At 35.1% G+C, this 17,857-nt stretch overlaps 1 protein-coding gene across 1 annotated transcript in view; it reads left to right on the forward strand.

Annotated features, from left to right (window-relative positions):
- Nucleotides 1–17,857, forward strand: part of IL1RAPL1 (interleukin 1 receptor accessory protein like 1) — a 1,264,984-nt gene that overhangs the window by 1,232,884 nt on the left and 14,243 nt on the right. The window contains exon 9 of the mRNA XM_070603331.1: nt 14,492–14,635. Coding sequence (XP_070459432.1) covers nt 14,492–14,635 — 144 coding nt within the window. The remainder of the gene's footprint in view (nt 1–14,491; nt 14,636–17,857) is intronic.

Raw genomic sequence — 17,857 nt, forward strand, 5'->3', positions numbered from 1 at the left:
TGTGGACCACAACTGGCATACCAAGGTCTTTGCCTAGGCAATAGATGCTCTAATAAACTTGGTAGTGTTAGGGAGAAGAAATTCCCCTTTCTACCCTTCTTGTATTCTTCTGGCTGGACTAATAATAATGTTGACACAAGGCCAGATTAACAAGAGAGAAACCCAATTTAATTACATGCACACAAGAAAATTATGAAAATGATGCTCTCCGAGATGGGCAAAGCAGACTGTTTTTATATCTTTTTACACAAAGAAACAATAAATTTGTAAGGAATGACAGGACATAGAAACTTATATTTGAGGTATGTAAAAAGAGAGGAATTTAAACAGAGTTAAGGTTTGAGGTAGTAAATTAGTGAAAAATAGCAAGGTTTGTTTAAGCAGGCTTCTCGGCCCTGAATCCCCTAGCTCTGGTGATAAGGATACAAGGAGAACACCTTTCTCATAGGAGATTTATTTCCTGCTTTCAGAGGGAACAGAGACAGGAGGGTCAGAATGCCATTTTTGCTTCTCAAGTAACTAATTCAAAATAATCAATATGCCACTGTGAGATGTTTTAGACTGGCCTGCCCTGGGCCCTAACAATACCATCTAATAGGTAAAGAGCAACTAGCTCTCATGAGCTCACTTTTCCATGAGAGAGGAATGAAAGAGGAGTATAACCAGTCAGTGGGACTAATTCCGACTAATTGCCTCATTCTTTTTGCATAGTCAACACCTTTGAACCTCTTTGAACATTAGTACATTGCCCTCACACTCTACTCTTAATGAGGTTGCTTGCCTCATGTATTCAATGAAATTGTGCTTTATAGAACACATTTGCTGCTCAGAGAGATGTCTGAGAGGGCAATCTCTTCAAGTATTAAATAATTAACCTCTTAAATGAAGAGGGCCCTCATTGTTGGACACAATTTCTACATATTCCTGTTTTAAGAAAGGAAATGCACTTAGGAATGTCTCAACAACATGTATGTGGACATCTACCTGTATTTCAACCCATGCAACTACACTATATATAGTGTGCAGCCTATGCAAATAGCAGTTACCAAGGAGGAACACAATATATGATAGGTGTAAATACTGCTAATTTCCTGTTTTGAACACTTGTATTCAGCTAAATAGTAATTACATGTAGCAAGGAAGGGCAGACATAGTATGAGAACTGAACCTCCTCATATGATGTGGATGGAGGTCAAGGGTATGACTACAAAACAGGGGAAAAAATAATGTAATAACACAACCTGGATAAAGAGTTCCTACATGTTCAAAAGGTCAATTTTGACCTTCATTTTAACGGGTACCTATCTAGCATCTAAAAGAGGTTATAAAACACAAGTAAACCTAGTGTGAGAGCAGAGGGAATCCACTGGAACTCAGATCTTTCTATTGGAAAATGACAAACAGACAGTTAAAAAATCAGAATCCAGTTTAAGATATTTGCAAGAAGCCCACTAATATCATCTAGCACACACATGGCACAATTCCATGTATGTGATCAGAGATCACAAACATGGCCACCACCCATCAACACACCACCACTCTTCCCTCTCAGAACCACCTTAATATTCTCATTATTTCTAGGTCAAAACAATCTGTTGACTGACGATGTTTCATATCCTGCTCAAAATCTCACTTGGCTGCAGTCTACTTAAAGATGATTTATATAATGCTCTAGTATGAAAAAGCATTCCCATTTACCAAATACGTATTGAATGCCAGCTATGGGCAAAGCACTAGGTTAGGTGTCCTTAGTAGTTGAGTCACTGCTGCCAGAGGGATGACTACCACCATCCTGGGGCATGAAAACAACATTGTTGGGGATAGGGAGGTGGCTGTGCATTTTTTGGCTGTGAATTCCTGCACTTAGTTGAGAAATGGCACAACTGGGTCGTAAAATGCAAGGTATAACTTTTAATAAGCAGTTCCTGTGTATTGAGCTTTGACAATCAGGTCAGTAAAGTGAGAAATTAGACATGACACATAAAAAATGCTAACTACTCTCTCAGGTCATATAGTCAGAAAAGAAATGTGTTGATTTCCAATAAATTACCATGGTAACTTGTATTAGATATTAATGTTGAGAATAACATTTGCCATCTGTAAGAAATATGTTAGCTATTTGTCTCTACTTTTAGGGCACATATACTATTTTTAACATGTGTTCTATGAAGAGTGATGTATCTGGAGGTTGATTTCTCTAAATTAAAAGTGGACATTTAAATGCTATTAAAACAGATTTTATTTTTACTTCACACACACAAAAATCCACTGGTGTATTTAAGAAAGCACAGAAGGGTCATTTTTTAAAACCACCCAAGAATCATTACCATGAATTGAAATTTGATATGAATGAGGACTGACTGAGAAGAAATTGTGAACTGTGATGAAAAAATGGACTGTTACTGGAGAGTGTTTTGTTTTTGACTCTTCACTTCTGTGTGACCGAAAGCAAGTCTCTTTGTGTCATTGTTCTTCATTTTTATCATTTGTAAACTAAGTGCTCTTAAACCCCAGTACAGGAATTTTGAAAGAACATATTAAACTCTGAGTGACTAATAGTGTGTATTAGCCCATTTGTTAGGTTTTACAGATTCTCAGAGTTTTGAGTCATTGTACCTCGTTTTGCAAATCTTTAAAGTGAAATGAAGTGGTTGCTCGTCCTAGGGATTTTCTTATGGTTTTAAGTGTTTGTAAAGTTGACTCAGATCTTTGGGTGGCAAGTTTCTATAACTTCAAAATAGAAATTTCAATTCCTTAAGATGTGCAACCGCAGTTCAAAATGCTGAATGGTAATGGTTGCCAAACTCATGGAAACTAAAATGAAAGAGGCCACTATCAAAGACTAAAAGAATGACACATAAATTGCCTGACTTCAATCAGTTTAGAATTCTAATTCCAGTATGTGATGTAAACTGAGTATGACTCAAAAACTTATTTATACCATCCCACAGTTTCAAGGTAACGGCTCACAACTGCTTGGGTGCACTTCTAATTCTCCCCAAATGAAAAAACATGTTTATATTATTTAAATATCTCGGTATTGAAAATAGCGTAAAGGAATACAGTAAAAATATCACAACAAAATTCCATATTGGCTATTTTCTTGAGTAGAGTGCTGTCAGTGGCAACTCAGCAGTCCATAAAAATTGGTAATATTAAACTGTATTTTCTCATTGCCATCTGTAAGATATAAACTACTCACATACCAGTTGAGTTTCCTCATCTGTAAAACAATATGAGACTAAATGAAATTTGAAATTCATATTTTCTCTAAAACGAGATTATGTTTTAAGCTGCTTTTTCAGTGAGTATATGTAAACTGTTGCCAAAAATGATTAATATATAGAGAAAAACTCCATAGTAATGTTAAATGTTAGAGTTGCCTTGCTGAACTAGGCATCTATAAATGATAGCTGGATAAATAGATGTATGAATGAAAAATTAATTAGGCTAAAGAGTTTCCCATGGGGACTCCTAGCAGAATCCAGATTATAAACCACCTTGAGCAACTCTATTCCAAACTGTCCGGAGTAAAAGGCAAAATATAAGCTATTTTGGAGTAATAACGTTTAAAGCAATAGGTCACTAACCTCTGTTAAGGTTACTTAAAAACCTGATACAGTAGAAAGAGATGCATAAAAAAATTAACTGAAATTGTAATAGTGGTTATCTCAGGGCCATATGATTCCATGTGACCTTTAGTTTCTTCTTCTTATATGATTTTCAAAATCCTGACAATAAGCACGTTTTATACAGTCAGGACAAAAAGTGAGAAAAAATAAATCTATTTTGGTACAACTAGTGAAAATTTTTAAAATGCTTACAGAAAAGCTATCGTTAATGTTTGCCATAAAATCAAGTTATTTACACATTTTAAAAGTATATTAAAAAGTATTTGCTTTAATGCACACTCTTGCTTCCACTTTATGTCTCTCTACATTAGAAAGCATTGTGGGGGGCAGGCCCTGTGGCCGAGTGGTTAAGTTCGCGCCCTCCTCTTTGGCGGCCCAGGGTTTCGCTGGTTCGGGTCCTGGGCGCAGACATGGTACCACTCGTTAGGCCACGCTGAGGCGGCGTCCCACATGCCACAACTGGAAGGATCCACAACTAAAATATACAACCATGTACTGGGAGGATTTAGGGAGAAAAAGCAGGAAAATAAAGAAGATTGGGAACAGTTGTTAGCTCAGGTGCCAATCTTTAAAAAAAGGAAAAAAAGAAAAGAAAACATTGTTTTTTAGAGGACACCTTTACTTCTACATTATTTTCTCAAACCACTGCTAATTTTCACACACCAAAAATCAATACACAGAGTGAGACAATAAGGTAATGCCTTATTCTTTGTGAAGCAAAGCCATGTTATTGCCATTTTGGTAAAAGAGAATTCATTATTGAGGACAGACCCTTCATATATCTCAGCTATACAGGCCACTAAACTATAGGAGCCACCCACTTTATTCTCAACTTTGTCATGGTTTAAGGAGCCATTTACTGTTCCCTTAGGAGGAATTAAGGAATGGTAGATTCTGCTATTGGTAGTTTCAAACACATGCCTATTTTTTCATAGAGTGTTAATGGGAGAAAAAAACTCAAATGTTAATAAATTCTTGACTAGTATATCTTTACAAAATGAGAAAGCAAGGCAAACTAACCACTATTTTCCTCAGCATTTTTATGTTTTCAGAAAACAGAGTGATCAAAAAGATTCAAGAGAGATAAGAAATGTTTTTTTCTGTTATTTCCATTGAGGGAAATGAACCAGCATATGGTTTGATTGTTGTTTTTGCCTTAATAGTCTCTAGCTCTGTGGAATCACCAAGATTTTGAATGAAACTTGTCTCATGAGAGAAACAGTTTTTGCCGAACACATTTTATTCCAATGCTTTCAATAATTAGGAAATATGTTAAAACCCTAAAGGAAGAAAATTATTATAATAACATAAAATGCTGAAGTTAATCAAAGCATCCCATTTTGTATATTGCAATGCAATCAGTTTTTACATATGTATAATATTTAATAAATCTATTTCTAACAATTGAGTATAGTACAAATCATCATACAATTTATTTTTTAGAAGGGTTCAATGTTTCTGTAGAAAACATGACTCCTTCTATTGGTTATCTAAACAGCCCAGATGTTCTGGATTCTTTGACCAATCCAAAGGATTCCCAATGGAAGACCAAATTGTTCTAACTACAACAATATATCCTTTGGTGGATGGTTTCTTTGAGAATAAACACAGAAGCCCTTAACAAGAAGGTGTAAAATGGCAATGCCACCTTCACTCTGACAATTTTCTCTCGAGAGACATTTTGTAACATTCCATCTGTGCCTGTCTATTTGTATGACATGTTGAGAAGGGAATTCATAGTAGAGGGAAAGCAAATACTTTTTTCTTCTAGGAGATTTTCTTTGAGACATTGGGGAAGTTTGACACCTTGATATACAATAGCCCTGTCTTCTAAGCTGGTCACCTGAGGCGCATTTTGCTCTTTATTACAGCAATATCTTCCTTCTTTGTCTGGTTTCTCCTTCTTATACTCAATCTTATGAGATCTAAGATGAAGGGGGCCTCATCTGAATACTTTGTGTGCTTGTATGTGTGTTCAAATACTTAATGATCTGTGTACATCCTACGTCATGGTCTTTAGATGGACCTCTTTCAAACACTGCTCTTATAATCAAAAGGGGAAGTTTTTTCAGTGGTAAAGCTCTGCCTGTTACTAATACCACATTGTACATTTTGAAAATATATGTCAACTTTCCACCAGAGAGAATCATTGTCCTAGTTTTCTGACCTAATTTTTGGAAACTTGGCTTAATTGATACCATAAATCTTTCAAACAAATATTTGTTGACAAGGTACATGCTAGTTGCTTTGAAAAGAAAAAAAAGGTAAACAACACATTCCAGCTGAGAAATAAAAACATGAATTTGCCTACCATCACCCGTTACACTCTGCATTCACTTTCCCTCTTCTCCACACCAAACTGCTTGCCAAAAACCTTTGCAGGCACTGTTCTACACTGTGCCACACAGTGTCCGATCTCTGTCTCTAAAATCCCCCAACAGAAGCACAAACACGCACATACACAACACCCCGAATGAGTTGCTCACCCTGCCCATGATTATGATATTTATAGTAAAGCATTTCTTACACTCATATAAAAGGCCTAGCAGAGTGACACTTAAATACACAATAAAAATTAGCTTTTATTATTTCATTTTTAAATATATTCTTGCGTACTTGCCTCTGCAGCTAGACATGAGCTCCTTTAAGTCAAGAAGCATATTTCATCCATCATTTTATCACTAAAACTCAAACACCTGGTATATTTAAGGCACTTACTAAACAAAAAGAAAGTGAATGAATGAATGAGTGGGGGAAAGCAAAAACTGAATGATAATATCAAAGATGTAAAGCAATGTATGATTGATTTCTAAATGCCAAGTGAATCCAAACTTTCCTAGTTTTGCAAGTCTATACAAGACTATGTTGTCATTGGATTTATGAAACAAAGAACATTTCTAAATCTCTACTACAAAGTTTACCATTTTTCTATAGAATGAAATTTTATTACCAAATTAATGCACTGCATATTAATAATAATACCTCATCACTTGCTTGAATCTCATGACACATTGGCTAGAAAAATGGCTCACAGAGATATTCTTGGAATTTTAGTGTGGGAATGTTCCAAAATCTAGCTTTTTATTAGAAAATTGTGTGTTCTTAATCATGCAGTCATTCATTTATTCAACAAATATTCATTGAGCACCTCCTATGTGTCAGATAGTTTTCAAGGCACTTGAGATAGGTCAATTAAAAATATGAACAAAATAGACAAAATAACCCTTGCCCTGATGGAATTTAAATTTCAGTGGGAGGAGACAGACAATAAACAACAATAAACTTATTAATTAGAAAATTAAATATTATGTTATATAGTGATAAATGCTATAGGAAAGAATAGAGAAAGAAAAGTGGATGCAACTTTCAGCTACAGGTTTGTGACTTGGAATGAGGGGTCAGTGGACCAAATTAAGAGTGTCTTTTAAGCAAAGACTTAAAGAAGGAAAGAGGGAGGCATGTAGAAATGTGGGGGAGGAACATTCCAGTCAGAGAGAACAGCCAGAGCAAAGGTCCTAAGGTAAAGCAATTGTTTATAATGTCGAGCCATAAACAAAACTAAATGATATAATGCAATATGGTAAGTCACCAAAAAAGTTACAGAAAATACACGTTCTAAAGAGACAAATCAGTTTTGGATGGATTTAAAGCTTCATTGAAAGTACAGATCCTAGCCTTGCCTTGAAGGATTGGTAGAGTTTTGATAAATAGAAAAGAGAAGTTCTAGGTTGGTACAGACTTGGGAAAATACATGTCAAATTCAGTTCACATTGGGAGGATGAGTCTGGCTGGAGGTTAATCAGGTGCTTCATTAAAGAAGGGAAGGACCTTGAATGCCTCTTCCATGAGCAATGTAGATCAGCTAACAATTACTTAAGAAAACTCCAAGGTGAGGATGTGTTTTTGGAAGATTAAACTGAAGCCTTTGTACAGATTACTTTAGAATAGCTGTAAATAATAAAATTTTAATCCAAAAGTAATTACCCAAAATACACTTTAATTATAACACTTGCAATAATGTGATCTTCCCATTTGACCTTTATTTTTTAATTTTTTATTTTGAAAAAAAGCTGCAATAGTACAGTAAATTTCCATATATCCTCTTCAACTACATTCACCAATTATTAACATTTTCCCACATTTGCCTTATCTCTCTTTGCCTAGATAGGTAAATAAAAAGATAGGGCTACACTATGTATACAAACACACAACACATTATTGCTAAACCACGTGAGAGTAAATTGTTGACATCATGACTAAATTCTTCAGTGTGAATCTCCTAAAAACAAGGATATTTCCTTACAAAACCAGAGTATAGTCATCAAATTCAGGAAAATTGAAAATGATAGAATACAGTTATCTAATATATAGTCTATATTCACATTTCAAAGATTGTCCCAATAATATCCTTTATACCATATTTCCCATCCAGGGTTACACATTGCATTTAGTTGTCAATACTTTTTAGTGTCTTTTAATCTGGCATGGTTCCTCAGCCTGTCTTTGTCTTTCAAGGCATTGACATTTTTGAAGAGTAGAAGATTTTATTTTTTATAGAATGTCCCTCAGTTTGAATTTGCCTGATGTTTCCTCCTTTTTTGGATATTTACCTATTCGTGGCTGGGATACTGCATAAATGATATTGTGCTTTTTTAATGCATCACATCAGGAGGTAAATGATGTCAGTTTGCCCCATTACTAGTGATGTTAATTTTGGTCACTTCCTTAAGATGATATCCATTTTTCCTTTAATCATGAATAAATAATCAGTGGGGAGTTACTTTAAGACAGTGTGAATATCCTGCCTCATCAATCTTTCATTCAATAATTTTAGCTTCTGTTGATAATTCTTGCCTGAATCAATTATTATCAGGATGGCAGAAAAATAGTGATTTCTGACTTTATCATTCCTTCTACATTTACCAATTGGCATTCTTCTCTAAGGAGAGCTTTCCTTTTTATTAATTTGTTTATAATTGATATGTACTCATGGATTCATGTTTTATTCAATTGCTGTCATTATTCACTTTAACTTGTCCTTTAATACATACCACTTATGAGTATTCTCTACTTAATAGGAAAAAAGCAAAACAAAACTTAACACCCTTCCTGTCTGGTTGGGAAGAGGAAAAGCACATTCCAATGGTAGGCTGTAGCAAACTGTATAGAGAATGGTCCATTTTTTTCTTCTAGTCTTTTATTTTATTTTTCATTTCATTCAGTTCCAAGGGCTTGTGGGAGCTTAGTCTAAGTAGGCTCTAATGATGGGTCTTAGCCAACAACCATATTTGCATTCTGATTGGCAGTAAGTTAAAATTAATTTGATACTTTGGATGAAAACCTCTTTCCAAAATGGCAAAATAAACTACTGTGAAGGTAATCTTTTGCCCCAGTGGTTGGTGGCACAGATCAAGCTGCTACATTCAGAGACCATTTTCCTTATTATTATTATTATTATTATTGTTATTATTATTATTTTGGTATACTCTGCCTTGTTCCGAAAAGCACTTTTGCAAGAGCAAAACTGCTATCTTTACATACTAGTTTATACTCTCCCAAAACATTTTCTTGCTATTATGTGAATAGCAATTCAGCTTCTTAATGTGTTACCAAAAAAAAATTATAACTGCTTCTAAATTGCGTTGATGTATTGTAGAATTGAATTGAATATCTTTGTAGGCTGAGCATAATTATCCTCCTGCCAGGAACAAATAAGTTATACTGCTCCAGAGAAATAAATATGCATATGAATTTATGTGGATGGATAAATCCTTATAAAGTTTAGCTCTTTATAACACAATAAGAGAAGAAGAAATATACTTGGTGAGGCTAATGAATAAACTGGGATCATTATATTGTCTATCATGCATTTCCCCCACAAACTTGCATTTTACTGCGTATAAATCAGGGCAGAGCATTTCAAAGGACTTTACATAATGAATGAGGCAATTTTAGGATGAACTCTATAAGAATAAGCCACCTAAAATCTTCAGTTATACTTTAAATGAGATTATATATATAAATAGAGAGAGAGACAAAATGAAAAGTCCAAGAGAGGAGTTCAAAAACACATATAAACTTTGATTTAACTTTGTTAACATCTTTCCCTCTTCAAAGATATCTAGCAGAAAAAGTTTGCAAACAATACCAGGTACAGGCCAATAAAAAAAAAAAATAGGATCCCAAAATACACTAGGTAATTGCAGCAAGATGAGTGTAAACCAAATGCATTTATTATTTTCAATGTAATCGAATATACTAAGAGATGGCATGTGCTTTATTTTAATTAGCTGTTTCTTTTAAAGTGTTACTTGGTCCAACTGTCTTGATAAGAAAAAATTGTAGTCATTGCTCAAAATGCTTGTAGCAAATCTAGTTTTAAATTGAAGCAATTTATTCCAAAAGCAGTCTACTACTGCAGCAATAATCAATGTATTTTCCCTTAGCCCATACTGAAGCTTTCCAAGGACTATTGTTAATTGTCTGTAACTAAATGACTGCTGGTGCCCTTAAATGTAACTCTTTGGCACTTGTTCATTTGTTGTGTTTAACCAAATACCAGTTTCCCTTAGGTTTTGCCTAGCGATTTTACTTTACAATTTTCAATATTCAGTCTCAGTTTCTTAAAGGGGACAGAGTCTGTCATTTTAACAAAATAACATAAAGGCTAAACAGATTTTAAAAGGTCTGCACTTTCTCTTTCCATCCTCTGATGTTGAAGTGTGCTGAAATGGAATCTTTTTGCTTTTTAAATGCTGCCACTCCAGGCAACTTGAACTTGAGCTGAAAAGCAGATCCCATTTCAGAGAGAAAATGCCATTTGCTGGGGCAACACCATTCACATTGTAATGTAAAGATAAAATACAGCAGTGGGCCCAAATCATTTCTTTGAACTGTAACAGAATTTAACCCCTAGTAATTTTGTCCTGACCCAATGTGTAAGTAATAATGGGTAGCACTCATATTAATGAATGTATCCAGCTTGGAGCAAAAGAATGTGGAAACTAAATCTAATACCCTGTTTTCTTTGGGAGAGTTTACACATGCTGTATAAACCAATGTGAATAACAAATCAAATGGAGAAATTTTTAACCTGTACACATTTATAATATGAAGGCATGTAAATTATTCTTGCATAAAAATAATGTAGTAACTGAAGAGAAGGCATTGGTGTGTGTAGTGTGGGGAAAGATACATTTCTTTTCTGACTTCCAAGACATTCTAAGAACACCATGCTTCCGCAGGTAATACTCCAGAAGTATCTGGGGAAAAGCTGAGATACTCTCAGGATCCCAGGATGTTAGCTCCTTGTAAATGCTGTTTCTTCGGACCAGTTTTTGGTGTCCCTATTATTAGTAAATGACTATCATATGGCTCAGAAGACTTCTTCTTGGTTATTGCTCATATTCTAGGTATATATAACTTTTCATATGTTTGTATCTTAAAGGAGGTATTCATGTGACGCAAGATCATTTCTGTAATTGCTAAGCTACATCAACCCTGCTCTCTTTTTCTCATTACATTTCAGACGATATGATTGATTGGCCTAGTAAATAGTGTACTCAAGGTAGTATATATAATTTTTTGAGTGACTCATGTCATCTAGCAATGGGAAAAATTCACATTTGAGCAATTACTTTTGAAAAAATAATGACTTACTTTCATATAATTTTTCTCTAATTTATACATATTCAATTTTTAAAAGTTAAAAAAATGTGTATAAAGACCAGTATTTAAATACTATCTGAAGAAAATGAGAATCCTGCTTATTGATTTAATAAGATTACGTTTCAGGCACAGTTTTTGATTGTTTCAAAAGCTATTCAACTAGGTAGGGGCGTGTAAGGCATGCTGGATGCCCAGGCCCGGTGCCATGCCTCCAGAAGCGAAGAGTGTGCTTGGGGTAACATAGAAGAACCATTACACGCCTGGGAAGTTTTCTACAGCAGAGCAGTTGTCCTGCCTCCCAGCTTTCTTTATAGCTTCTCCCCACATAGGCCTTGAGTTAGAACTTATAATGGCTGTTTTTTAAAAATCAAATTTTTTTTAAAAATTGGAGTATGATTAACATAAGGTAAAATGCATAGATCTTAAGTGTTCAGCTCAATGAGTTTCGACAAATGATATACTCGTGTATCCACACCTGAAAAAATACATAACATTTCTTTTACCCCAGAAAATTCCCTCTTGTCCCCTTCCACTAAATTTTCCTGTCACCCATCCCCAAAGCATCTATTTTGCAATTTCTATCACTATGTTTTATTTTGGCCTGATCTTGGACTTCCTTTAAATAGAATTATACAGACAGTATTACTTTGTCTAGCTTCCTTCACCTAACATAATTTTGTGAGATTCACCCATGTGTCAGTAGTTGATTCTTTTTACTGCCGAATATATTCTATCATATGGACACACAACAGCTTATTCATTATCTCCTGTTAATGAACATTTGGGTTGTTTCCAGTTGTGGCTACTATGACTAAGACTAAATATTCTTGTACAAGCCTCCATGTGGACATCTGCTTATGTTTCCTTTGGGTGAACACTTAGGAGTGTAATTGTTAGCCATACAGTAGATTCATATTTAACTTTATTAGAAACTACCCTAAATTTTCTAATATAGTAGTACTGTTGGACACTTCCACTAGCAATGTTTGAGAGTGTGAGTTAAGCATTCTTCATTATTTTTCCATTTCTTTTCTCACACAAGAAATTTTAGAATGATGAATACCAAGTGTTTAATGCATTAAATTAGAAAACAGAATGAATCTTCAAAGAAACCATAGTCCAAATGCTCATCTCTCCCATCATATCCAGTATAATTTAAATGAGGTTTTTCTGGTGTATAAATTAGCCTCTGGGCATAAGTTAGAGTTTTATGCAGGCTTCTAAGTGTGGTGGAGTATAACTCATACCATGAGAGAACGAGACTCACGGCACCCCACAGAATTATCTACCCCCTTATCCTTTCTGCTCACAAAGTAGTGGAAAAACATTACACTGAAGAGAATTTTATATTTTGTTCCTGGTAGTTTTGTAGTGCTATCTTGTATGGTCCCTCATAAGAGTCAGCAGATAAAGCTGTCTGATATTTGTAAATACAACATATAAAAATTTCCTGGAGGTTCTTTTCAATACTTCACAATTCATATTAATTTACTTAGACTCTAAAAGATTTAATAACTCACTTTATTTTTCTTTCTTAAATTCATAAAGTCCAATCACTTTTAATAAGATTTTCTTCTATTTCCCATTTAATTTTAATAAGAGCAGAAAAATACACTTGATTAAACAGTAGTTATATGTGTTTTTTATTAAACTGTTGAATTAGAAATGAAGGGCTAGATAATGAGAAATATGGCTGAGTTCCTTTCTGTAATTATCACAGGAAAAGGGACATCACATGCAAACACACACAAACACAAAATGTCCTTGTGAGAAAATGATAGCCACGCTTTTCAGATTATTTATCACTGGTACTACATTGTACCCATGATGATTTCACCTTCTTTGCAAGATCTCAGGAGTGATCTTGTAACAGAAGAGTAATTGTCATGGCAAAACCACAGATTATTTTAAAGTTCTCAGTCTAAGCCTACATTGACTATGTTATAAAATTAGCTAACCCATTGGTGGATTTCAAATTACGGAATCAAAAATACCATTATTTTAGAGCCATAATTTCAAGAATATTCATCTTTAATGGTGATTAAGGAAACTAGTACTTTTCGAGGTAGTTGTCAACTGCAGGGAACAATAGCTCCCCACCAATAACAGTGTTTGGACTATGATGATCAAGGACAACATGTATACACAAGCACTTAGTTAAAGTGAGTTTCAAAATCTGTGCATTCTGGCTTAATGTTTAAATACCGATAACCTTGATTTTGTTACAATGTCCATGAGCTGTAAAGGAGAAAATAGAAGCAAATATTTTATCCCCAAAATAGCTTGATAATTTTTTCATGTAATATAGACATTCAATAGGAAAAAGAGAACTTGTATACAGTGAGTGGCAAGAAAATTCCTCCTTTGGATAGAATGTAGTAACATGCCTAGTGAAAGGGAAACAAAGAAAAAGAAAAATAATTTAGAGTAGCTAAGTGAAAGGAAAATAATACCAACATATTCTGCTGTGACATCCGCTAGGGAGCCTATTTCTTAAGCCCAAGTAAGCATTTAGCCTCCAAGACTGTGGTAGGCCACATTGGCACCACTCTGTTCAGAAACCTATAGGACAGGAGTCATGGTTCTTGGCAGAAGCCAGCGGACAGCATTCACCAGGTAGTCCACTCAACCTTCTATGCTCTTCAGGCATACTTCCCCTCAGGAACTGCGCAGTTTGACCCCTCACCTTCCCTCTGCCCCAACCCCCAGGTGACAGCTCAGGTGAGAAGGATCAAGATTCACAATGGGTGAGTGCAAAAGCCATCCTAGCTTAAAAGCTTCATATCCACAGGAACCAATATTTCTTTATCAATCCGATAAGCATAACTTGCAGGATTCCCACAAGGGATATATTTATAAATAAGAGTTGCTGCACTCAGGCAAGCCCAAAATTATAGTTTCCAATCAGGTGTTTATAATTCTTTCAGTCCAAATGCAATCTACCAACATAGGTTCACTTTTACCATAAGCAATGTTGCTTAGCAACATAGTTACCACATACCACCTTATCTGGTTACCAAGGAAACAGAGCTAAAAAGTTATCAAAAGGTCAAATTCTCATGCAGAAAGCGAAAGGTTGTGTTAATCCATTACCCACATCTGGTCTCATCCACAAAACTGTGAAATCAAGTTAAATTTATGATTTTGTATATGAATATGGTATAATTCCCTCCTGCGATTTTCTTTTCTAGAGCTAATGTACACAGTTGAACTTGCTGGAGGGCTTGGTGCTATCCTTTTGCTGCTTGTTTGTTTGGTGACCATCTACAAGTGTTACAAGATAGAAATCATGCTCTTCTACAGGAATCATTTTGGGGCTGAAGAGCTGGATGGAGGTAAGATAAGTTCCCTCTTTTAATGTACTTTCTGAATATTCTTATTTGCTTCCTGCCTTTGTTTTATTGACGGGAAAGAAAAGTTACCTGTATAACCAATGGCAGAAGATCTTATAATCTTTCAATGTTCAGTTTGTAAATCTCTCTTTTATATGGAACTATATGTGTGATGCTTTAGAGGCAATAGGTATTTTTCTCTAAAAATTGTAAAGCAACACCTACCTTTTTAACATTCGTATTCCAAACAGCACTTGTGAATTACAAACACTGATTGCAATGCTATCAGAGTGTTCATTTTCTCTTACCTTGTAATCAGTACTGAAAGCCCAGCTTTACTTTCCTATAGGTAAGGAGTGTCTCTTTTAATTGTGTTCCCTGGCCCAGTAGTTTGAAATGAATCTCAATTTGTTCCTAGTGTAGACTGATCAGTTATAATAAACCGTACCAAGTATTTTAGAATTCATCCCGCAGTCTTTTCAATCCTGTTTATTTAGCTATATTTAGACAGGCTAATTTTTACTCCAAGTGTGGACCAATAGATAGGAAAGTGCACAAGTACATTGTTTTCATAATAATGAATAATATTTTTACTCCAATTGGACAAGTAAATAATATTTTCATAGAAATTTTGATTATTATTTGTCTCTGGTCAGTCATGAATATGTGTACAATTTAAGAGGAACTTGAGGTCCTTAAAATTGAGTTCCCTAAACCACCCATTAAAGGACTTAAGTTTTTTTCCTTTTTTGGTCATTTGAAAGTTATTCATACATAAGATAAATGTGCAATATAGGAAGCATATGTAAACTGACAATGAATGGTGCAGATGGTAAAGGTTTCTCGAGCATATTTATAAACTAATTTTTTTCATTGACTGTCAGTTTGCATTAAATAGTAGAAAGAAAAATGAAGCAGTTGCCCATGTTACCACATTTCCAGGGTCCTCTGGAATAAATCCACAAGTAGAACTGCAGGTTGTCAGACTTATGTGAAGAGGAGCAGTTTGTTTAGCATCCTTAACACTCCTCTCTGTTTAACCTTTCTTCTCTTCTCATTAGGGTGAAGTTTGTGCTGCAGCAACTTTTTTTTTAACTTTTAAGTGCTTACTTGCCTATTTGTTCTTTGTTTCTAACTTTCCTGCCTGTTGATACAAATTATTAAAATTTTTTGCTACTGCTTCAAAGAAATGTGAGAAAATAGCCAATGTCAGAGCTATCGTTGAAAGAGTGCCAAGCAAAGTGCCAGGCATTCTTAAAATCATTCTTGTTAATAAGCCTCAAAAAATTCTGAGATCAATGTTATAATCTCCATTTTACTGATAAGGCAATTGAGGCTCCCAGAGGTTAAATAACTTATGGAAGAAGATAACGCAAGTATTACTATAAGTGGCCAAGATGGGACGTGAAAATAGGTCTCTTTTCAAAGCCTTTATTTTATTGAACACTGAGTCTCTATTATTTTTTACCTTTTAAAAATTTATATGTTCAGTATACTCTAAAGATCTGCTATTGTTTGCACAATGAGCACAGTAGAAGATATTTGCAAAAGCAGATTACATAAACAGGTCTCACTTTATCTGTTAACCCTATTTTGAATGTTTATTTTGTGTTATGAATGATATGATTTTACCCAATTTGACGTGTTCTGAATGGCAGAACATGGTTTAGATGCCTCTGCAGCTTAGTCACATCCCCTTAGATCCTTCCACGTGCTATCATAGTTGGATAATTATCTACTCTTCCAGTGCTGGAAAATTTCACTGACGTCATAAAATCCCCATTCTTAACTCTTCCACAAGTCCTTTCTTCTTTGAAAGAAGAGAGAACTGTTAAGAAGAGCCCCCATGTTCTTGACTTGGCTTTAAAAAAAATGTACTTTGGAAGTCAAAGCTGAGCAATGTCTTCTTTATTCTTGGCCACCACATACCTCCCCTGAAAGGGGAATACATAAAATATTCTTAGAGGTAAGGAAAGACAGAGTGTGAAGAAGAACAGGGAAAGAAAGTTTAGCGAATATTTTGAAATAATGTGTTACTATTTGTGATATGATAACAGATTCATTAGCCATTTATTGAATATTTATTAAATGACAAATGCTTTGTTGATTACGTTATTGATACTCAGAGAATCACACAACTAGAAAGACATAATTTAAAACCAGGTCTAAAGGACTCCAAATCCCAAGAATTTCAGCCATCATATCAGAGTGGGAGATGGAGTATTTGGCGTCAGGGACATATGTACCCAGTTCCTTTCAAGTCATTACAATCGGCATTACCCAACTATATTGGTTCTATATCAGAAGCGTTCTATTTTTCCAAGATAGAACATATTGATGCTTTGCTCTCTTGGTTTTTTCACATCACTCCTCTGTTGCATAACCTTACATTTTATTGTTTTCCCTGGACTCAGGTCTTAGCACTTCTCTTCTAATTCTGCAACACTCACCTTTTTGGATCATATTTACAACCCTATCTTCAATTGCATTTATGCACAAATAACTCCTAAATCTAAAAGTCCTTCTCCAAGTTCTCTTGTTTTAGTATCATTTTTTCTAGTAACCTATTGGTTATTTCCACTGTTATAGGTCCCAAACCCAGCTTTTAAATCCCTCACCTCCTACACTCATTCCATGTCATCCTCCATTTTCCATCTCAATTCTTTGTAACATCCTCTACCTCCTTTGCTTCACTTTCTTCTCACCTGCCACTTCCAATTACTCATCATGATCAGTTAATTGTACCTCTTGAAAATAGACTTTTTCCTCACTCTTAATTGCAATTGCCTCATTCGAGCCCCCTACACCAGCTTCTTGGCCTCATTCTCTATTCCTCCATTTTATCCTCCATAATGAGCCAGACTTCTCTTTCTAAGTACAAATTTACTGTGATTCTCTGAAAAACAGCATACCTCTGTGTTACCTTCCAGAGCAAGTCCAGGCTTCTTAGCTAAGAAAGCACTTGCTGTCAAAGGGCCCAACTTACATTTGCAGCCTTGCCACGCCCGTGGAATCTGACTATGCAGAGTTCTAGTTGGAATGAGATGCTGGCCTTTGGACAAACACAGCTGTTGAGAACTAACCTAAGGCAATGCAGTCCTGCATGATTCTCAGGTCTTTTTGGGTAAATGAGGTAACTATAATGGTTAGGGGTAGGAGAAGGTTAACTCCCCCACCTTGATTCCATAGTATAATGAAAGAAAACTTGGACAAATTCTATTTCAT

The sequence above is a fragment of the Equus przewalskii genome, chromosome X, assembly GCF_037783145.1.
Source record: "Equus przewalskii isolate Varuska chromosome X, EquPr2, whole genome shotgun sequence".
In the NCBI taxonomy this organism is placed as follows: domain Eukaryota; kingdom Metazoa; phylum Chordata; class Mammalia; order Perissodactyla; family Equidae; genus Equus; species Equus przewalskii.